This window comes from Nelumbo lutea, chromosome 5 (assembly GCF_056320005.1).
Source record: "Nelumbo lutea isolate HS-2025 chromosome 5, American lotus-T2T, whole genome shotgun sequence".
NCBI lineage: Eukaryota > Viridiplantae > Streptophyta > Magnoliopsida > Proteales > Nelumbonaceae > Nelumbo > Nelumbo lutea.
Window position 1 is genome coordinate 17065507 of NC_142688.1, and position 23637 is coordinate 17089143.

The following is a 23637-nucleotide window of genomic DNA, read 5'->3' on the forward strand; positions in this document are numbered from 1 at the left end:
AAATAAAGAAAAACAAAAATACAAGTATCTTTTAATTGATTTCATCATACATATACATGTTTTTTATAAAAAATAAATACTATAGCAATTTTATAAAAATACAATTTAAATAATATATTGGATCAGATCTTCTCAGATCAGATAGGGGGTGATTTGAATTTAACCAAATAGGATTGAATCAGATCATATGATCCGATCCATTTGCATCCCTAATCAATGCCTTCAGTAATGGAGGCTTAAAAGTTACCAAATTGCCCTTACAACTTATTTTCACATCTATCAATATAATTCAAAAAGCTAGATTTTCCCTTCTAAACTTCCCTAGACATAATGATTTTATAGACTAAAATTACTTTACTCTTTTCAATGGATTCTTCCAATTAAGAGTTAAAAGTTCTTTTCGAGGTATATTATTAAATTTTCTTCTGGATTGATAGATATAAGAGTAAAATGGATATTTTTGAAAAACTAAAACATTAGGCCAACCTTTTCCATCCGGGAAAATAATAAAAGGGAGGTAGCTGCAGGTTTTTTATTATGTTTATCAGAAACCTCAGGGGAGGTTTAAAAAAGACTTATCAGTCCAAGAAACTGTCTAACGACTATTTATGGGGTTCGAATTGAATCGGATAATAGGTAGATTATTCGAATCGAATCGCCTGATTTAGGGCTGCAATCTAGAAAAGACTGGATTAGCCCGAACCCAACCCTAACCTAACCCAAATTGGGTTAGATTGAGAATTAGGCTAGGGACTTAGGGTTACGGATGTCTTTTCCTAACATGATTAGGGTTGATCCCTTGGGCAACCCAGCCCAACCTAAACCCAACTCTATTTGCCATTGGAAACATGTACCAAAGTCTCACTACATACTATCTACTCCATTTGTCTCAATTCTCAAATCCCAACTCTAATGACAAGTTTTTAGTGATTTTCATTCCATGATTTTAATTTTTATTATTGCCAATTTCATGATTTTAGATTTTCGATAGGAGATCTATCATAATTCATAATAAATTAATAATTTGAAATCCTCCCTTTTTCATATTTAATTTGTGCCAAAAGAACCAATAAATTTATCAAACAAGGAAATACTAATAAAAAATATGGCCATAAAAATTGAGTTTAGGTTTGTTTGTCAGTATAAAACAATTTGACAGATATTAGGAGATTTTAACCACCCCAAACCAACTGGGTTGGGTTGGGTTAGTATTAGGGTTGAAGGTTGGATTGGGTTAGGGTTAGGGGTTCAAAACCTTGGGTTGCTAAGATTGACCTGAACCGACCTAACCTAGCTCGGCTTGCATCTGTAATTCAAAGTTGGATAGCAATCAAATATTAAATAGCATCAATAAATTAAATCAAACATGATCAAAATGCTATATATTATTAATAAAATGAATTAAAAATACTTTTAAGAGAAAAACTAAAAATGACATTGATATTATATATCACGAACAAAATAAATTGAAAATAAATTTTATGAAACTTTAGCTAATGACTCTTTAGTGAAAACACAACATCAAAATTTCAAACCAACTTCACTGATGTAATGTTATATATAACATAACATGTTGTATTTATATATGTATTTATTCATTTATTAATAACTATCCTGGATACAAAACCTTGGCCCAAGTACAAAAGTTTATCTGAACCGCTCTCTAAGCACCAGACCTTATTTGTTTATAAGACTGTGTTTGGTTGCAATGCAAATAAATTTGCCCTGATGCAAAATGATGGTAGAGCAAATGATTTGAGTATAAATCCTGACCTATTTTTGTTTCAAATTTTAACTTATTTTGTTTAATTGCAGTATAAATGAAGTAAATTAAGACATGAAGCAGAATAAAGTAAAATACAAAACAAAATTAAACAAATTTGCATTTTTTACATTTGCACTCCCGTGCATTTGTATTAATGCAAATAAATTCACACTGCAACCAGACACAGCCCAAGTGACCCAAATAACGCCATAGCAAATTAGCATGTTTATCTAACTTCTGAAACCGTAGCTGTTGTGATGAATATACAGTATTAGTGTATTACATGAAATAAAAAAGCTTCCATTCTGCTCTTGGATCTTGCTTAAGCTGCTCTTCTGCTTATTAACGCCCATTTGGCAAGGCTCTCATGCAGTGGATTCTGGCTTTGCGAGGTGGGCCCCAAACAGACAGCCTATATGTTTAGTGAAAAGCCAGAAAGCCCAAATACGTTGTCATTTAACCAAAAAATTGGCTTTCTAGTGAAGCTTCTTCAATGTGGCTCAGTGAAAGCAGCTCAACCCTCCAACCTGGTTCCTTAGAGCAGAGTTAGAGAGGTCCAACTGCACTTCTTGGTTTTGTTCTCGTTGCCTCTGTTGCACTTCAAATCAGTTTCATTGCAACGCCAGCAAGATGCAAGTTAGATGCTGAAATTTGGGATGATCAATCCATGCTTATATGAGGAAGCCATGCTAAGGGTGTGTTTCGTTACAGTACAAATTTCATTTGCACTGGCATAAATGCATGGGAGTACAATAGGACTGGGTGTAAATTCTGGTTTACTTTTGCTTCAGATTTGTTATTCGTTTGTGAGAAGTGAAATACAAAGGAGGGTTCTGTCTAGAAGTAGGATGCAAGATGTAGTTCCCAGTTCAAATAAGAAAGATCATGAAAATGAATTGATTGAGGTAGAAGGAAGGTGGTACAAATTTTGTATCAGTTTTTGGGATGCAAAATTTGCACTGCCAGTGAATGCATGAGAGAAAATACAAATTTTGCATCAGGTAGGAATACAGATCATAATTACAAATAAACAAAGGTAAATCTGAACCTGGTACAAATTTTACACCTGGTCAAGATTTGACACTACAATCAGTCTGACAAGATTGAAGTGGCATTAGGAGCTGAAATGAGAAACACATCACATCTTCTGGAAGCTATCATATCCATGAAGGGGAAACAGATCTATGGGATATGAGATTGAGACCTAAGGCTTTTTATCACATGGGCATCTTGGTTTGCTTGCCTAAAGAGAGTGAACTTGGACTTCCATGATCTGCTGAGTGCCTTGATATCCATTACGATGGGAAAATAAGAGACTGTAAGTTTATGGCCTTATTTATGTTTATAGCTTCAACTATGTTTCTGCTTCCTTGATATTTGAGCTCTTTGATTAAACCTAGTTACAGAAGTGTGGATACCTTCTGCATTTTGTGACAAGAAATACCCAAATTCAATGGTGCCAGAACCCAAGGGAGCACCAATGTCACACTTTAGCTTGAAGCATTCAGCCGAGTTGGGGGGGGGGGGGGGGGACTGGTGAACTTGATGAACATGACTGTAAGGCTGGAAACTCAGGATTTTGGTTCCTTCATTAAAAGGTTTTTGACACAACCTTGAGTTTACTAATAACTATGCCAAAAATTGTTGCTATACATGTTAACAAGGTGTATCTTTTTGGTTCAAAAATATAGATCCATCCATCTCAACTTTTTAAACCAGAGTGCAGGTTTCCCTGCACCAACCTTTTTAAGTTACATTGTGCCAGCCAACCTCCAGTTATGCCCATGAAGCATAAATCAGATAATAATACAAACTCACAATTGATCATCATAAATAGATGAACGAAAACTCCTGACTATGGATAACCCATAAGTGGGATGGTAACATCTGCCTCAACACTTGGGTTGTCCATGGCATTGGCTTAGAATCCTTGCTGCAATAACAATGCACAAATGAGTGAACTGTACCTTTTACAGCCACTGATTCTGAGAATAAAAATATCTTCTGTTGCTACCAGATTAGGTGTACTTGCACTTCTTTTATCTATTTTTTAATCAATTGCTTTTTATCTAGTTAGGCATGGAACCATACTGAACCTGCAAATCTTTAGAATAACTCAAGCAAGCCAATGAACAATTACTTTTTTTTGGTACTCAACAATGAACAATAACTTTAGAAATGGATGCTTACATGCTAGAGTGGAGTATGCCTCCAAAACGAACTTGATGTTATATGCTTCAGATTTAACTTTTAGGTATGATTCTTACTCTTCTCCCATGCTATCAGAGAGGATAAGAATGGTAAATTGCATAGACTTCTAATAATTTCAAATTATATCTTTGCGGTTTACCATTTATAGATTAACCATTCATGCAGGTAAGACTGGTCCTCAAAATAGAAGAGCACCTTGGACATCTATGTTCTCCATTTATCTAAAAAATATGGTTGTTTAGATCCACAAATATGCTAGACATTGATCCAGTTAATGTCATCTTCATCCATCCATGGGAACAAGTAAATATTAAAAATCAGAATGCCAGTTTCAAGGAGTAAATCAGGGTTCTTTTCTTATCTCTTTGTAGGTGATATCGTTAGAAGACAGTAATGATTTGGGAAATCCATGTAGGGTAAATGGGTGAATAATGTTTGGACCATAGGCCTAAAGGTTCATACCCATAGATCCATGGTATGTTAAATGGGTTTGGGCGAGGGTGTAAAGCATGAGTAGTTTTTAGGATCTGTTTGACCTCAAAATATCGAGATGCAGGGAGCCAGGGACTGGGCTAAAAGTAAATGGTCAATCAATACTAAAATTGTGGACACACGGTACATTGGATAAACATTTGATTACCAATCATGCAGGTAAGCTATGTTTGACCAGTATTTTTAGAGCTTTAAGGCACACCTCAGAGCAATGCATAGCCGAAGTGCTCCAATGCTCTTGAGTTAGCTTCATGGGTTGAAACTTGAAATGTATATTAAGAATAGATGTATATGCCTCAAATATGCTTCAACCTTGAAACATCGAGAGAAATAAAATAAAGGCTAAATTATGTACAACCACCCTGTTAGGGGTAATGACACTTAGCCACCGAACTTTGTTTTGCAACAAAGACCCCCCTGCCCTGAACTTTTGGATTTCAGCACTTTCCCCCCACTGTTAGCATACTGTCAATTAATTTCATAGAGTATTCTGTTAAGCATTTTTAAAACCACAAACTACCCTTATTTCAGGAGACCATTTTGACCATTTAACTTATCTTTTCTAAAATCTTAACTCTCACATGTTTCTCTCAAATTTCTTCGAGCAAAGTTCATAATTAAAAACACCTTGAGAATGATTAGTTCAACAATGCATTGAGAACAATATGTGCTTTAGAATGGTTATTTCCACCATTTTGATATTTGTGTCTATCATGGCTATCATCCCTGGAATCACGAACAGACATACTAGTAATTTTATATTGACCATCAACCCTGTTAAGTGTTAGCAGGTCAGGGGGGAAGTGTTAAATCTAAAAATTCAAGGAGGTTTTTGTTACATAACAAAGTTTGGGGGGGCTAAGTGTTGCCCCCTCCCAAGTACAGGGTGGCTATCTGTGATTTATCCTAAAACAAATTTGCATACCTATTTGTTGTGTCTTCTTTTGGGTGGAATTGATGTTGGTTCCCTCTTTAACTAGTTGAACAGAATAAAGCCTAATATATTCCATTTACATATGCTAATTTTCACAACTTTAGTCATATGAAGTTACATAATTGCTCATTGGTCCATAAGTCTTTTACAATTGAACTTTGACCTCTATCAAACTAATTGCATACTTTAAGAGGGTGGTGGGCCTTGGAGCAACGGTTGGGTTGCTCCATTGTGACCTGGTTCTAAACAGCCTCTCTGTATATGCAGGGGTAAGGCTATGTACATCTGTCCCTCCCCAGACTCTGTGGTAATTATTAGTTAAAGATTACTACTGATTACTATGAGACCTAGAAAATTACCCCAGATTTGTATTTTTTTCTATTATAAAAATCTCATTGCCTAGGCGATAAGGTGCCCCCCTGTGGCCTAGCTTTGCATTGGCAAACAATTATCAACTGATAATTGTGAGTCCATTAGAACAAATAGTGGGAAGATGCTGGTAGTGTACTCAGGTATGTTACTCAAACAAAGCTACTTTCTATTCTGCAATTGGGATATTGCAACTTAAAGTGGAAGGAGGACTTGCAAACAATTATCAACTGGTTTAGAAATGGAGCTCTAGGTCCATGACATTTAAGACATCACATCAAGGGGGCTAGTGCAATGACTGCTAGCTTAAAATCAAGCTTCAAATGGGTCTCTAGATTAGCACTTAATGATGCTCTTGCTAGAAAGAGTCAATAGGAAGTTTTTGTATTGAGAGTATGTGCTACCCGGGTTAGTTCATCTTTCTTGAGAAGATTGTATGTTTGGAGAGGTTAGAAGTGGGCTAGCTCTCTGTGTACCACTTTCTGTTTTTAACCAATTTGTACTTTTTCTATTATTTCTGACTTTATTAATTAAATACTGATAGTTTACACAAAAAGGAGGAAGGCTACACGCTAACTTTGGGGGGGAAGACTTTATCCTAAGTCTCTTAATGTACAAGGAGAAAGGAAACATGCATCGATATCCTGAATTTACAAAAGCCATGTAAATCTCATTTATTCAAATAGTTTTGCATGATATGTAACTCTTCATAAAAAACCTCAAAAGTATTTGAGCTAAAAGAAAAGTATGGTTGGACCACTAGTGAAGAACAAAAGAGAAAAGGAAGAAAGTAATAAAGCAGAAATCGAAATCATCAAGATGGAGATTCAAATCATTTATTCAACTTGTGGATTATTCAATTAACTGAACATAATTAACGATTATTCCAATTGTTCTTATTGCAACTTTGGTTGTATCTCTATTTCCATTACCACAAAAAAAAAAAAAAAAACACTATTAACTCAATCATAAGGTCATATAGTCAAATCCACCTTTCAAAAATCTTAGTTTTGGTGGAACCAGGAAAATAAATTCCAGATACAGAATGATTTATATAATAAAGGTATTCCAATAAATAACTTGAAATAGGATTGCAAAATTGGATGGGAGGCTTCGTGGAGAAAGTGGAGGGAGGTTTCGTGGAGAAAGTAAAATGGAGGTCAGCTCTGAGGATAGAGGCCAAAGAGTTTCTCTTCGAAGAGATACGGATCAAAGGAAGAATGGGTTTGAAAGTAAGAGAACAGAAAAGAGCCACAATCCTTGTGGAAGGCTCAGAAATGATTGAGTGGATGAAAGAGTTTGTCTCTGATGCAGCTGCTAAAGGGAAGCAGAAATATCGGAAAGAAAATTTCTCAGGATTGGGTAGGAGGTATGTGCTGGAGAACAAGAGGAATGCAAAAGGTGCATTTATTTCTTTAACTGAATATTTCTCTAAAGGAAGGAAACAAATGATTTGCCTTCCTCAAGGGATGAATGATCAAGGGTGGAGAAGGATTGCTGGGACACTAACAAATTTTCTAAATAGAAGGAGAATGGAGAATAAAGAGAATATGAAAGTTGATGAAAGGGGCCAATGACCAGAGACCAGAAGCCAGTTTTTGTGTAAAAAAGAGGATACAAACAAAAAGTTTGTGGCCATGGCAAATAGTAGGAGGGACCCTTCATTGGTAGCAGAGGGGACAAAAGGAAAATGGGATAGAATGCTAGTGGTTGAAGCTGGAGGGGTGGTGACAGACTGGTGGAAAGTTGCAGAAATGTCGATGAGCAAGATGGAGCTAAGAAGCACCTTTATTGTGACCCCGTTCGATCCTGCTAAGGCAGTGTTGGACCCTCTTGAAAACAAGGTAAATGTTAGAGCCCTAAGTATCCAAGATGATCCGGGAACCTTCTTGGTTTTCAAATGGTCGCTTTCATCAAATTCAAAAGTGTTCTCAGTGGAAGATAATGTAATTGTTCGAGTGTTTGGGTTGCCATTCCATCTCTGGAATCAAAAAGCAGCAAACTCAATTGCTTTCTTGTGTGGAGCTCGCCTTGATGGTGTTTTTGGGGAGACCTGCGAAGTGCAGCCATTCTACTAGGTGGTGTAAAACCAGAAGATATACCGAGGAAGGTGAATGTAGCTGTGGAGGGTTTGTTCTTCCCAGTGTGGTTACTGTCCTCCATTGAAGCTACCCTGTGGAGAGAAGCAAGGCAGGAGGAAGACGAAGTGGTGGAGGAGCTGCAGCTACGTGGTAGTCTGAAAGTGGCTGTAAAAAAGAAACAAGGAGTTTTCACAAGAACGGAAGCACAACCTTTAGGCAGGCCAAAAGACTCAGATCAGAAAACCATTAGAAGTGTTAGACGTGTTACACAAGGCAACGGTGGGGAAACCAAAGTTTCTTTTGCTCAGGCAGTTGCTTGTGGACCTAAGCAATTTACTCCAGTGGAATGGTCCGAGTGCAATACAGGAGGAGGGAGGTGATTCATCGGGTCGGACAGAGGTATTGGTAGCCTCAGGAATATGCAGGGGGGTCCAACCAGCAGGCCCATCTCTAAATTGTAATTCTGGGCCCAGTAGGCCCAAAAAGTAAAGTGGGCTATGCTTAAAAGACCCAAGAGTGAGGGGGGCGCATGACAACTTAAAGGAGCATGTGACAAGGTTGGCTCCTCAGGTAGACAGTAAAATCCGTATACCATCGTCTTCCTCAAGCCCTTTCTCTAGTTCGAACAGTTCAGCGAAGGTCTCCAGCTTGTTACAGTGGAGACCCTCGAAGAAGATGCCGCATAAGGAACAGGAATGCTGTAACCCCAGGAGTGTGAAGAGCAGTGAGGTTTTCGACTCTGATTCGGAAAGATTGACAGATGATGAAGAACTTTCTGATTCCGATTCAGATTTGGAAGAAACCATTAGCTTGGGAAGTATCGACCTCCAAAAACCAAGAGATATACTGGAAGAGGGTAGCCTAAACATTGAACTGTTATTCCTAGAGGAGGAGACAGATTCACAAGATTCTGGTAATATCAAAACTCAAAGAAGAGTGAGCCTTAGCAGCGGCGAACAGATCTTTCCCAAACTGGGTATGCTATACAAAAGACAAGTGGAGTTGGGAACACTTAAAGAGGTAAGGCAGAGTGCATCCCGTCCAATAAACGAGTCCATTCCATATGTGCAGCCTAGTCAGGACATTAGGCCAGAGAGACAGGAATCAGACTTGGAGCCTTACCTAAGGATTCATGCAGAGGGAAAGAGATGTGATGTTTTTATGATCGTAGAGAGTGAGGAAGTATTGGTTGTACCTAGTCCGCTTCCATGGCTGAGTCCGGAAAAGGGGAAGGGCCTAGTCCTGACTCCAAGAATTGATACCCAACAGCCGGTCCACATGCAACCATCTATCCTAATTCCAGGTAAGCCTGTCCATTTGGTTTTAGATACTAACTTGGGTTCTCTGCTTGTAACAGATGTCCTGAAATCCCAACCAGACCAACCAACTGGTAGCAGGGAAGTGGCGATTGATAATGATGGAGTCCAATCAGAGAAGGGAGTTGGGTTGTTAGAAAGGAAACAAGAGGAGTTAGAATGGATTTGGGAGCGGGTTTGTGCCCTGCTGGAGGAATATAAACAGAAGGAGGAAATGATAGAGGTGGCTCCAAAAAACCCTGAATCAGAGGCAAGAACCAATAGATTGGAGCAGAAATTAGGAAATAAAGGGCAGAATAGGAAGTCAGTGGGAAATAAGGGTAGGAAAAAGAGGAAAAAGTCTAAAGTAGAGAGACTAATAATGGACATTGAAGGGGATATTAAGTTCAGTGGTAGAGGGGAAAGAGAGAAGGGTTCTAAATGAAGGAACACTATATTGGAGGGCTAAATTCTTGAAAGGTAATGAAAATAATAAGCTGGAATGTAAGGGGTTTGGGTAGTGCCAGAAAAAGGAGATCGATTAAGGAGCTACTTAGGAGAGAAAGACCTGATGTTGTGATGTTGCAGGAGACAAAATTAGCTGAACTGGATAGAAGGTGGGTCAAGGAGATTTGGAAAATAAGAGGGGTAAGATGGTGCTCAGCTCCGTCGTGGGGAGTCTCGGGGGAACAGTAACTTTGTGGAGACAGGACTTTGTAGAACCAGTAGAGGAGCTAATAGGAAACTTCACTGTATCCCTAAAATTCAGAATGGTGGAAGATGGATTTATTTGGGTGCTAACAAATGTGTATGGTCCAAATAACTACAGAGAGAGGAATGAGTTATGGGAGGAGCTTTATGGAATTCAAGGTTTGTAGGAAGGTCCTTGGTGTTTGAAGGGAGGGGGGGGATTTTAATGCAATAAGAGTCAAATAATCCTAGGCAGGCCATTACAACTAGTATGAGGAAGTTCAATGACTTCATAAATTCCTGTGAGTTATGGGAGCTTCCTTTACTACAGGCTACCTACACTTGGTCCAACTTCCAAGAAAACCCAACCTGCTCAAATCTTGATAGATTCCTATTTAATGAGGGTTGGGAGAGCCACTGGAGAGGTTTGGTGGCTAAGGCCCTACCTAGGATAACCTCTGATCACTACCCTATAGAAGTAGGACAAGAACCTCTTGGTAATGGACTTAGACCATTCAAGTTTGAAAATATGTGGCTGACACACCCAGACTTCTTGCCTAAGGTTAAGGAATGGTGGAGTGAAGAGATGAAAGAAGTGAAATGGGATGGGGTTAGATTCCACAAAAAATTAAAAATGTTGACAGGCAAAATAAAAGAATGGAATAAGGATCAATTTGGAAGAGTGAAAGAGGTAAAAGCTAGATTATTGGTTCAGATTGAGGAGTTAGATGCAAAAGAATCCCAAGGGATGATGGATGAGCAAGATAGAGAAATGAGGAGGAAACTGAAAAAGGAGTTAGAGGAGACTTTGTTGAGGGAGGAGATCTCTTGGAGACAAAAATCCAGACATAAGTGGATCAAGGAAGGGGATGGGAATACCAAATTCTTTCATGCTTTCGCTAATGGGAGAAGGAGGAAAATTTTGATACTAAAGCTTGAGGTTGATGGTGTGGAGATAACCTCTCAAGAGGAGATTGCCAGTAGGATTGTGGATCACTTCAAATCCATCTCTCAAAGACCCTTAGAGAATCAGTTAATAGTAGGAGAGGAGAATTGGCCAACTTTGAACCAAACAGATAAGGGATGGTTGGAAAGAATGATTGAGGAAGAGGAAATTAAACAAGCTGTTTTTTCTATGGATAGGGCTAAGGTACTGAGTCTTGACGGATTCACAATGGCATTTTATCAGGACTGTTGGGACATAGTCAAAGAAGACTTAATTGGAGTATTTAGAGAATTTGAGGAAAAACATTTTGTGAGTCCTAGAATCAATGCCACCTTTATAGTCTTAATTCCCAAAAAGAATGATGCCAGACAACCCAAAGAATTTCGGCCAATTAGCCTGGTGACAAGCATCTATAAGATTATGGCAAAAGTGCTCTCTAGGAGGATCAAAGCAGTTCTCCCCTCTCTCGTTAGCCAAACACAAGGAGCATTTATACATGATAGAAAAATTACAGATCAAATCCTTATTGCAAACGAGAGTGTGGAAGAGATAAGGAGATCGGGCAGGAAAGGATTTGTTTGCAAATTGGATACATGATAGACAAATTACAGATCAAATCCTTATTGCAAACGAGAGTGTGGAAGAGATAAGGAGATCGGAGTTTGCAAACTGGACTTGGAGAAAGCCTATGACTTAGTGGATTGGAGTTTCCTGCTGGAGATGTCAAAAAGACGTGGATTTGGGGATAAATGGTGTAATTGGATAAGAGGATGCTTAAACTCTTGTCGTTATTCAGTGTTGGTGAATGGGGTGATTAAGGACTTTTTTCCAGCCAATAGAGGCTTAAGACAAGGGGATCCACTCTCCCCTTTCCTCTTTACACTTGTTGTCGATGTCTTTAATAGGATGATCTCCAAAGCAGATGAGGAGGGCCAAATAAGGGGATGGAGAATAGGGAGCAGAGGCATTCCAATAACTCACCTTCAGTTTGCTGATGATATTGTTATTTTCTGTGAAGGGAATGAGTTGAGCAAAGTGGAGAACCTTAAGATTTTAATAAGTACTTTTGAGAGGCTCTCCAACTTGAAGGTAATTTTTGATAAAAGTTGTGTGGCTGGAGTGAATTTGGAGAATAGGGAGATTGAATCCATTGTAGAATGCTTAGGTTGCAATATTTCTTCTTGGCCTTTGACATACTTAGGGCTACCCTTAGGAGCCAACCCTAAAGAAAGTAGTTTCTAGGCCCCTATTGTGGAGAAATTTGATAAGTGCTTGGCGGCTTGGAAAAATAATTACATTTCAATAGGGGGTAGGATGACTTTAATTAAGGCTACACTTGCCAACCTTCCAACCTACTTCCTTTTAGTGTTCAGGATTCCTCCAAGGGAGGCTAAGAAACTGGAGATGAGAATGAAGGACTTTCTATGGGAATCAAGAGAGGTGAAAAAGGACCACTTGATTAGATGGGAGATAGTTAACAAACCAAAAGAAGAAGGGGGTTTAGGGATAGGGAACATAGTGCTGAAGAATGAAGCCCTTCTAGGGAAGTGACTATGGAGATGGCCCTGAGAGAGAGAGAGAGAGAGAGAGAGAGAAGTTATGGCATGAGGTGGTGGCAAGCATTCATGGTTGTGTAGGAAATGGTTAGGATTCCGAGATATCTCGCCGAGCTACCCTTACTACACTTTGGAAGGCTCTACATGGTATTCTCCCTCGCTTCCTCAGATTCATCAGGTATGATGCTTGTTCTGATAATGTTATTCTGTTATGAGAGGATATTTGGGTGGGTACTCAACCCCTCAAAGATTGTTTCCCCTCGCTCTATTCCCTTTCCCTTCACAAACATGAGCCAATTGCAACTTTTCTCCTGAGCCCGTTAAACCCCTTATCTTTAAACTAGGACTTTGGGTTTCATAGAGGGTTAAGGGATGGTGAGCCGAGTTGTGTTATTCAGCTAGTTCATTTACTAGTGTTAGCGTAGGGGTATTTCTATCTTTATACCTAGATTAATGTTGCTGATCTATAATGTTGTGTTGGAACCAGTGCTCCTAACTTAAATAAGGGCACATATGTCTTTTCAATCAGTTTTAATAATATAAGTTTTGTCTGGCCGATTGGGAGAAGGTTATGTTGAGACTTCCAGTTCGAACCAGAATTTCCCCTTCTCTCTTCCTCTCTTTCTTCCACCTTTCTACCTCTTTCTACCTAACCGATCTCAGACAGATAGAATTCTAAGGCATGCCAAATCATAACATGGTATCAGAGCTGATTGAATCTACCTAGATTTCTGTCTGCCTAGATTTCTATTCTCTGCGCACCCTATCTAGGGTTTCTCCTTTTTTTCTGCATTCGACTGGAGATAAGGGAAAGGGATGAAAAGGAGTGATTGCCCTCTTCCCTTGGAGGTTTTTATGCCTCTAGTCAGATCGTGTGTGGTTGGTTGCTGTGGTTTCTAAGATTGCCCTCCCCTAATCGATGAAGAATAGAGGGCCGATCTGTGTGGTGCAGTGGCTGTTGTGTGTGGACTGATTTCCTGCTCGTGTGGTTGTTACTTCAGTGATAAGGTAAGAGATCTCAGTGCATGATATCTGTTATTGATCAAATAGGAAGTGTGTTTCAGACCATATGCTAGGGTTTCAGACAATAATGTGCTAGGGTTTATGCTGGTTTTTGTGTATTTCGAAGGAAGAGTTATAATCATATAGTGGTGAGATTTCAGGTAGTCGTAGGAGTAGGGTTTGTGGTGTAAAGAGCACACTTTTCAGCAACAAGTGCTGAAACCAATGTGACAGGTGCGATCTAGTTGTGTGCAGTGTGCAGAATTCAATGGTAATAGAATTCAGCAAGTGTGCAGAATCGATGATAACATAATGGGAGATAACAGTGATTGTAAACCTAGTGATGGTGCCTACAGACTACCTGAATGTTCAAATGACCTCCATTAAACTAAATGGAGAGAATTATGTGCCTTGGGCTAAATCTGTCGAAGTCTTTTTGAAGGCAAAGAAGAGGGTAAAACACATAAGAGAGGAGAAACCCTCCACTGACTCTCACGAGTATGAAGACTGGGAGAAAGAGGATGCTCAGATCATCACATGGTTGTGGAATGGTATGGAACCCAGGATTAGTGTAAACTTCATATTTCTTGGCACTGCCAAAGATGTGTGGTACCATGCGAAGAAATTGTATTCGGGTCAAGACAATACAACCAGAGTGTATCAGCTGTATCAAGAGTACTTTAACCTGCAACAGGGCAATCAGAGTCTTGAGGAGTACTATGCCAACATGAGAAACATACGTAATGAGTTAAATGTCTATCACCCCCTCACTTCTAATGTCAAGATTCAGCAACAACAGAGAGAACAACTTGATGTGACTAGATTTTTGGTGGGATTGAAGTCTGAATATGAACCAGTACGGGCTTAGATATTAGGAGGATCAGCTCTTCCCTCCTTAGAAGAGGTATTTGCTCGACTCCGAAGGATTTCTATCGGATCTACTGAGAACTCTAATATCTCAGATAGATCTGCCTATGCTGTATCGAGAGGCCGTGGTACTCGAGGTGGAGCTAGGGGAGCTCAGTTTGGCCGTGGTGGTGGTAGTGGTTCTGTGTATGGCCGAAGTGGCAATGGTTGGCCTACTTATAATCGTGGTGGTGGTCGTACTGGGGGCAGAGATTCAGGGGAAGCCCGTGGTAGAGAACGTGGCTCAAGCCCGAGGAAGTGCACTCATTGTGGTATGGATGGACATACCATTAACGATTGTTATGATCTACATGGTCCACCCTCAACCTGGGCCAATCATGCCGCGACCGGTGACTCAAGCTCCAGCTTTATACAAGAGAGTCATTCATCTGATCAGATACCTCCTACACCCACAGATGGTCCCGTGAAGGAGATGGTGAGTGTTCCCCGTGATGAATATGAGAGGTTTATCCAATCACAGCAGAACACAACGGCTTTTGCTCACTTAGGTATGGCTTGTCTAGCATCCACACCCAATCCCTGGACTCTGGAGCCTCCGATCACATGACCAAAACTCCAGGTGTGTTTTCTTCCTTATCTCATTGCTCAACATCACCCCTTGCTAATGGTTCCACATCCTCAATTTGTGGTATTGGTAATGTTGACCTAGATCCTGTATCCCTCTCCACAGTTTTGTATGTTCCTAAATTGCCTTTTAATCTTATGTCTGTCAGTAAGCTGACCAAATCACTTAACTGCTCCATTACCTTTTATCCTTCTATGTGTGTTTTTCAGGATCTCAAGACGGGGATGAGGATTGGTGGAGGGCATGAAGCCGGTGGACTGTATTATCTTGATGGTGGTGGTGGTAGAACTTCAACAGCTTTCCAGTCATCCCTTTCTCCTCTCTAGTGGCACTGTCGATTTGGTCATCCGTCGCTAAAAGTCTTGAAGTCTTTGGTTCCGTCCTTGAGTCAGCTTTCTATTTTGGATTGAGTCGTGTTAGTTTGGGAAACACCATCGTGTTCCCTTTAGTTCTAGATTTGATAACCGCGTGTCGAGTCCCTTTTCTTTAATTCATTCAGATTTTTGGGGTCCTTATAAAGTGATGTCATATAATAGATACAAATATTTTGTCATTTTTGTAGATGATTTTTCAAGGATGACGTGGCTCTATCTAATGAAAGAAAGAAGTGATTTGTTTACCATTTTTCAGAAATTTTATGCTGAGATTCGTAACCAATTTGGTACCCACATCAAAGTTTTCCGTTCTGATAATGGCCGTGAATAGTTTTCCTCATCATTTCAGGAATACCTGGACCAACACGGCATTATACATCAGACCTCATGTACCTACACCCCACAACAAAACGGAGTGGCTGAGAGAAAGAATCGCCATCTCCTGGAAACAGCAAGATCCCTCATGCATCACATGCATGTTCCCAAACCCTTTTGGAGTGATGCAGTGCTTACCTCGTGCTTTCTGATTAATCGATTCCCACGTTGATCCTTGATGGTCATTTTCCGTTTTAGGTCTTGTTTCCTGCTTTGTCTCCGTTTCTTCTTACACCGAGGGTATTTGGGTGTGTCTGCTTCGTCCATAATCTGGGTCCCGGGAATGACAAGTTCGATGCCCATTCTCTTAAGTGCATCTTCCTTGGCTATTCTCGGAGCCAGAAAGGGTATAGGTGTTACCATCCTAGTTCTCGACGGTCCTTTGTGTGTGCTAATGTCACCTTCTTTGAGTCTACTCTGTTCTTTTTGGGGTCCGGTGATGCTTCCTCCTCTTCCACTTCCCGTTGTCAACCCTCTTCCCTTGGTTCCAATCGTGACCAAACGTACCAGCTACTACTCTGTTCTTTTTGGCAGTCCTCTAGTGCCACCACCTGTTGAACGCCCACCCATCCGTCATGTGTATACACATCACCCATGCGTACCAGCTACTACTCCTCCGGCTACATCTCCGTTGACGGATCCGGCACCAGACCCGCACTCAGCATCTGAGCTTGACCTCCCCATTGCTTTGCGGAAAGGTAAACGCACTTGCACCCTTCATCCTATTTCTAATTAGGTTTAACTTACTCACCTTTCCACTTCCCATCGCCAGTTTGTCACCTTGTTATCATCAATTGTTGTCCCTAAGGATGTCCAGGAAGCCCTTGCCTCTCCAGGGTGGTGCCAAGCCATGGAAGAAGAACTCTCTGCCCTTCATCATAATCATACTTGGGACCTCACTGCTCATCCTCTTGGGAAGCAAGCTGTCGGTTGTAAATGGGTTTATATGGTTAAGTATCTGCCTGATGGTAGTGTTGAACGCCTGAAAGCGTGATTGGTTGCAAAAGGGTACTCCCAAACCTATGGTATTGACTACACAAAGACCTCATCAGTTGGTAAGATAGGGTCAGTTCGTGTTGTGATCTCTCTTGCAGCCATGTATGAGTGGCCACTATATCAGCTTGATATCAAGAATGCCTTTTTGCATGGTGACTTACTCGATGAGGTCTACATGGAGCAACCTCCAGGGTTCGTTGCTCAGAGGAGAATGGTAAGGTGTGCAGACTAAGGAAGGTTATATATGAGCTTAAACAGTCTCCTCGAGCATGGTTTGGTAGGTTCAGTGAGGTGGTAAAGAAGTTTGGTATGAAACAGTGCAAAGTTGACCATTCTGTATTTAGTCATGACTCTCTGGGAGGAAAAATAATGTTGGTGGTGTATGTAGATGATATTGTTATTACTGGAAATGATAACATGGGTATTGACAGGCTGAAGACTTATCTACAGGATCATTTTCAGATAAAGGATCTTGGTAAGCTGAAATACTTCTTGGGAATAGAGGTAGCAAGATCCAAGTATGGTATTAACCTGTGCCAGAGAAAATATGTGCTTGATTTGCTGGAAGAAACAGGCTTGTTGGGTGCCAAACCAACTGAAACACCCATGGACACAAATACCAAGCTAAGCAGTGATATGGGTGAAGTGTTTGAAGACCCTGGTAGATACCGACAACTTGTGGGCAAACTGAACTACCTAACCATTACTAGACCAGACATCTCATTTGCGGTTAGTGTGATAAGCCAATTCATGCAAAAACCTCTGATTCCTTATTGGAATGCAGTTATGAGAATTGTGAAGTATCTAAAAGAGGCTCCGGGTCGCGGTTTGATATACAAGAGTGGCGGAAAACTTGAAATAGAAGGGTATTCTGATGTTGACTGGGCCGGTTCTATGCTGATAGGCGGGTCTACTACAGGCTATTGCACTTTCCTGGGAGGTAACTTGGTGACATGGAAAAGTAAGAAGCAGACGGTTGTGGCAAGAAGCAGTGCAGAAGCAAAATATATGGCTATGATGCACACCGCTTGTGAATTAGTGTGGCTAAGGAACCTTCTACAGGAAGTAGGGTACAACATCAACACTCCAATGAAGCTCTATTGTGATAATCGGGATGCAGTTCATATTTCCTCTAATCCGGTGTTTCATGAAAGAACCAAGCACATTGAAGTTGGCTGCCACTTTGTGAGGGAGAAGGTGCTGAATGGAGAACTAGACACTACATATGTTAATACAGGAAATCAGTGGACTGACTTATTTACAAAAGGCTTGAGTCGGGGAAGAGTGGACTACATATGTAACAAGTTGGGAGTATATGATATATACTCACCAGCTTGAGGGGGAGTGTTAGCGTAGGGGTATTTCTGTCTTTATACCTAGATTAATGTTGCTGATCTGTAATGTTGTGTTGGAACCAGTGCTCCTAACTTAAATAAGGGCACATGTCTTTTCAATCAGTTTTAATAATATAAGTTTTGTTTGACCGATTGGGAGAAGGTTATGTTGAGACTTCCAACTCGAACCAGAATTTCCCCTTCTCTCTTTCTCTCTTTCTTCCACCTTTCTACCTCTTTCTACCTAACTGATCTCAGACAGATAGAATTCTAAGGCAGGCCAAATCATAACAACTAGAATCCGTTTTCTTGGACCCCACTTCTTCTAATCAAAGGGTTTGGACTCCTCTTCCAAAATGTACTTTTACTTGCTCTTATTTTCTAAAATCCCTCAGTTCTAACCCCATTTCCCAAGGATTCCCTATCAAAGAAGTCTGGGCGTGACCTATTCCCCCAAAAATTGTTGTATTTTGCTGGGAAGTCTTCTATGGGAAAATCAATACTTTGGAAAACTTACAGGAAAAGAGACCCTCTCTTTGTCTTTCCCCAAATTGGTGTTCCTTGTGTAAGGCTGAGAATGAGGACTGTTTCCATTTGTTGATCTCCTGTTCCTTTGCTACAGCTATATGGAGGTGGAGTCTTTGTTTATTTGGAGGTAGGTGGTCTATGCCTTCTGATTTAAGCTTGTTATTCAACCCATCTATCTTTGTTTGGCACACTAGAAGAGGTAAGGTCATGTGGAAATGTGTCAGGGCAACCACTCTGAGGACTCTTTGGGAGGAAAAGAATGCAAGAATTTTCTTAGAGAATGAAAGAGGGTTAGATGAAATGAAGGATTGTATCCTAACAAGAGCAATCCATTGGTTAAAAACTGTGGATATCTTTGATGACTTGTGGAGGAATTGGCTAGTAATAGCTAACACTTCAACAAAGAATGATAGAATTCTGTCAGAATGGGTTCTGCCTTTGGAAGGTGTCATCAAGCTAAACTTTGATGGAAGCAGCCAAGGCAACCCCAGGCCTTCAGGTATAGGGGGTATCCTGAGAAATAAGGACAGCAACATAATTTCCCTATTCTCAGGACCGGTGGGAGTGGGGGATTCCACAAGGGCAAAAATCCTTGCTGTAGTACAAGGAATTCAGATCGCCGACCAGCTTGGGGTGGAGCATCTCCTAGTTGAAGGGGACTCTCAGGTGGTAACAAGGTGGCTCCTAAACTTGGATACCACCATTTGGGGTTACAAAGATCTCATCAAAAAAGTAAAGTGGTTAACCAGCAATATGAGAGTTGAGGTAAAATGGGTTAGTAGGTCTGCTAATTCTTTGGCTGATGCTTTAGCCAAACAAGGGGTTTCTAGGGAAGATCTTTTTTGTGCTTCTTTGTAAGTTGTTATTAATTTGGAAATCTGTACTTAACTAGCCCGGAGAGGTTGCAACTCGTGCCTTTCCTTGGGGACTTTGTACTATTATCTATTGCTGATTAATAAAATTATTTCAATTATCAAAAAATACATAAATAACTTGATCAAAATATAGATACAACATAATATGTTTATTATGATTTTTTTTCCTTGACAGAATGTTGTTTTTGATCTTTCATATTAGTCAACAAGTAGGATATCTTGCTCTTTCCTCCACTAAAAGCATTAAGAATTTAAGAGACATGAAATCACCTTGACAGAGTGCTGTTAAAGAAAGAGATCCTTTTCATGCAAATGCGCTGACATCATGTCATCTAATGGCCTTGATCCTAACCTGGAGCCTGCCTGCAAAAGCTATGAAAACCTTTTGTAAGTGATGCTCCAGTTTCTTTCAGATATTGTTTTTGATATTATATCAATATTTGCTTACAAGTGATTTTAACCAAATAGTCATATGATATGCCTTACTAGTGTCTCTGTATTTTGTTCAGTGGCAAAAGAATCATCACAAATTAGTCCCCTTGAGTTTATTTCTCCCTGTAATAAGAAAAAAAAGGCACAAAAAGAATAAAATAATGGAAAACATAATGTTTCTTGCATGCTATCATACTGTAATTGAGTAGAATAATTAGCCATACTGTTGCTTGCATGCTCCCTTGATCATCATAGTAACTATCAAGGCTTAAAGGCACTGAACTTATTTGTCCCTACAACAAGTAAGAACACCAATTCTTTCACTTTAAGTAGATATGATCTCAATTCTTTCTAAATTAGTGATATCATAGCATGTTGTACCAGCTCCTGCATTCTTTGTTGAGTGCCATCATAGTAACCTTGCATGTTCTGCTCAGTGCCATTATGGTAACCATCAAGGCTTAGAATAGATTGCTCCTGCAAGTGCATACTTCAAGTTAGGAAACATCTTGCTTGAAGTATACTATTATTAGATGTGTTTGTCCTTGTAATCAAAATATTCCTAAGCTGTTTATTTTTTCCTTCTTCTATTGTGTGTGCATTGTTTGTTCAGAAGAGGAGTTATACTGTTCCTATATCTATTACCTATTTAACTGTATCTCCAATTGAAAGAAACTGACTTGGTTGCTCACGAGCTAGCCAAGGAGGATGTTAGGAAACCTGCTTTGCACTTTCCTCTAGGATATATTTTTACCACCATGGGAGGTGCTATTGTATGTCCTTTTTTTTTTTTGCTCTTGATATTTGGATTCTTTTTTTTGATCAATAAGATAATATTTTATTAGAGCCAAATAAGAAAGTTACAACAGGGTGAGAAGGTTCTTCCCCCAAAATAGACTTTTACAGCTTTGCCCAAAACATTTGATGTCTCATGGGCCCTTGTTTAGTAGCTAGAGTATCCACCATCCCATTTGTTGTTCTTCTCACCCATTTGAAATTAACATCTTTCAATCTCCCTATGTATGCCTATAGATCCAAGGAATTTGGGTGCTACATCTTGTCCAAAAGATGACCACTTGAGAGTCCCCTTCCACTTCCAAATTAAGGAACCCAAAATGCTTGGCAAACTTTAGTCCATGTAGAAGTCCAAATAGTTCAGCTGTCAGTGCATCACCATTTTCTAGAGGCCCTGAATACATAGCTAACACCTTTCCTCCTGAGTCTCTGAAGACACCTCCTAACGACATCCTGGTTACCAAGGAAACTTCCATCAAAATTAAGCTTCACAAAGTTGGTTGTTGGGGGTCTCCACTCCATAAAGATTTTTCCTTTCTTTGGGCTGATAAAGCCACTTCCTTCCAAGTTCTCAAAATGTCATTCAATGAGAATACTTGGAAGTCTTCCAAAGTTTTGACCCAGTAAGCAGCTTTTAACTTTACTCTTTCTAAGATTTCCACCTCTGATCTGCTTTTTCATTGAAGATCATTCCATTTCTTTCTTCCCAAATAGTCCATAACATGGCGGCTCTAGCTGTTTTCCATAACAATCTTCCTCTTTGCTTTGGTTGCCCCATGAAGCTAGGATCAAAGAGGCCCACCACCTCCTATGGAGGAGTCCATCTGCAGCCAAAAAGAGAACAAAGATACTCCCAAATACAAAGCACAAAAGGGCAGAATGAAAGACATGGGAAACGGTTTCACCATTGTGTTTCCATAGGATGCACAAGTGAGAGGAAAGGCACCTATTTGGCCTTCTTTTCTGCAGCACATCACAGGCGTTGATCTTTCCAAGGAAGACTTCCCAACAAAAGGCCTGAATCTTAGGAGGGGTTGACTTACTCCAAATTTCTTTCACCAGGAAATTTACCCCATAGGTAGATGGCTGAATTAAGAAGTTACAGAAAGAAGCACAAGTAAAAAAGCCATTTGGGGAGATTGACCACACCTTGGTATCCTCTACATTTTGATCCAAAAAAACAGAGCCTGGCCAAAAGAGAGATGAGAGACTCACATTCCCTAAGACCCCTTCTGAACCCAAAGACCCAATTTAAACCCGAGGCAGAGAAACCACAAATTTAGATATGGGTTCAGATTTGTAATTTGAAAATGCATAAAGCAAAGGAAATTAGACCTTTAATGGAAGCTTACCTATCCAAAGGTCCTCCCAGAACAAGACTCTTAGTCCATTTCCCACATCATATCAAATAAGGTTAAGGAAAAACAGATAGACCTCATAAATAGCTTTCCAAGGAGAGGTTGAATTTGAGGAGGGGGTCACCTTTGCGCCCCAGCCATTGTGCCATAGCCTATCTCTTTCTAAGGGAAATCTCCATAACCACTTTCCTAGCAGACAACCAAGGAGCTTTTGTGAAAGGGAGGCAGATAACAGATCAAATACTTATAGCAAATGAGAGTTTGGAGGAGTTCAAGAGACCCAAGAAAAAAGGGGTGGTATGCAAATTGGATTTGGAAAAGGCTTATGACATGGTGGATTGGTCTTTCCTGCTGGAGGTGATGGTCAATTTTGGGTTCGGAGATAGGTGGTGTAAGTGGATGATGGGATGTATCCGGAAATGCCATTACTCCATATTGATAAATGGGATAATGGTAGATTTCTTTCCAGCTCTGAGAGGAATAAGACAAGGAGATCCTCTTTCCCCTTTCTTATTCACGATGGTTGCAGAAGTTTTGGGGAGATTAATTTCTAGAGCGGATTCTAGGGACTTAATAAGAGGTTGGACAGTTGGAAGGGAAAGTGTGCCACACACACATTAGCAATTTGCAGATGACAAAGTACTCTTTTGTGAAGGAGGGGACCTTAATAGGATAAGAAACCTGAAGCTCACTATACAATTCTTTGAGCAAATGTCAAACCTTAAGGTGAATTTTGAGAAGAGCTGTCTAGTGGGGGTCAATATGGGGGAGGAGGAGACATCGAAGTGTGCAGACATTTTGGAGTGCGCAGTTTCTAATTGACCTTTAAATTACCTCAGTTTGCCATTAGGAGACAACCCTCAGAAAGATGAGTTTTGGGTTCTGGTTGTGGAGAGGTTTGAAAAGAGACTTGCAACTTGGAAGAAGAATTACTTGTCTCTTGGTGGGAGAATCACTTTAATTAGATCTACATTAGCTAACCTTCCTGTCTACTTTTTATCAGTCTTTAAGATTCCAGCGAAGGTGGCTAACAGGTTAGAAAAACAAATGACAGATTTCTTTGGGAGCCGAGGGAGGAAAAGGACCATAGGGTTAGGTGGGAAATGGTTTGTAGGAGCAAGAGGGAGGGAGGTTTGGCACTATTAGGGAAATGGCTATGGAGATTTTCTTTGGAGAAGGATAAGTTGTGGGTGAAGATAGTAGGCAGTATTCATGGGGAAGCAAACAATGGACGAGATTCTGGGATTCTGGCAAGGACTACAAGAGCAGCACCATGGAAAGCTACTATTTTGCCATTGTTCTCTCCATGGATTAGGTATGACTTGCACTCAGGTAATCTCATCAATTTTTGGGAACACATATGGATTGGGGATTCTCCCTTAAAAGACCAATTCCAAAGTCTTTTTACTTTTTCAACTTTTAAAAATGAACCAATTTCCTCCTTGTTCCTTCTAACTCAACTTCTGGGTTCAGCTAGAACTTGGGCTTTAGAAAGAAAATTAGGGACACTGAGCTTGATTGTATCTTATCCTTGTTATCCATTCTTAAAGGGGTCTTTTTAGAGCCAACAAAGGCAAACAGTAGAATTTGGACTCTTACCCCCTCTAGTTATTTCACATGTGCTTCTTTCTTCAAAGCTCTAACACAACCTCCTTCTTTGGGTCTGTCATTCCTTGTTAAAGAGGTGCGGTGTCTTCCTATACCCCCTAAGGTTGGGAGTTTCTTTTGGGAAGCCTT

General features: G+C 40.1%; 1 protein-coding gene across 9 annotated transcripts in view; it reads right to left on the bottom strand.

Moving 5' to 3' along the window:
- Window positions 1-1958: 1958 nt before the first annotated feature.
- The window catches only part of LOC148850646 (protein FAR1-RELATED SEQUENCE 4-like), a 36324-nt gene continuing 14645 nt past the window's right edge, over window positions 1959-23637 (bottom strand). Inside the window, exons 3-7 of one of the 9 annotated variants that reach the window (XM_088945138.1) lie at window positions 20129-20224; window positions 19972-20040; window positions 19802-19870; window positions 19586-19678; window positions 1959-2355 (exon numbers count right to left, since the gene is read on the bottom strand). In XM_088945138.1, coding sequence (XP_088801264.1) covers window positions 19601-19678; window positions 19802-19870; window positions 19972-20040; window positions 20129-20224 — 312 coding nt within the window. In that variant the 3' untranslated portion in view covers window positions 1959-2355; window positions 19586-19600. Of the gene's footprint in view, window positions 3699-19585; window positions 19688-19801; window positions 19871-19971; window positions 20041-20128; window positions 20225-23637 lie in introns of all 9 variants that reach the window. The other 8 variants (XM_088945137.1, XM_088945136.1, XM_088945135.1 and 5 more) reach the window with 8 other exon arrangements.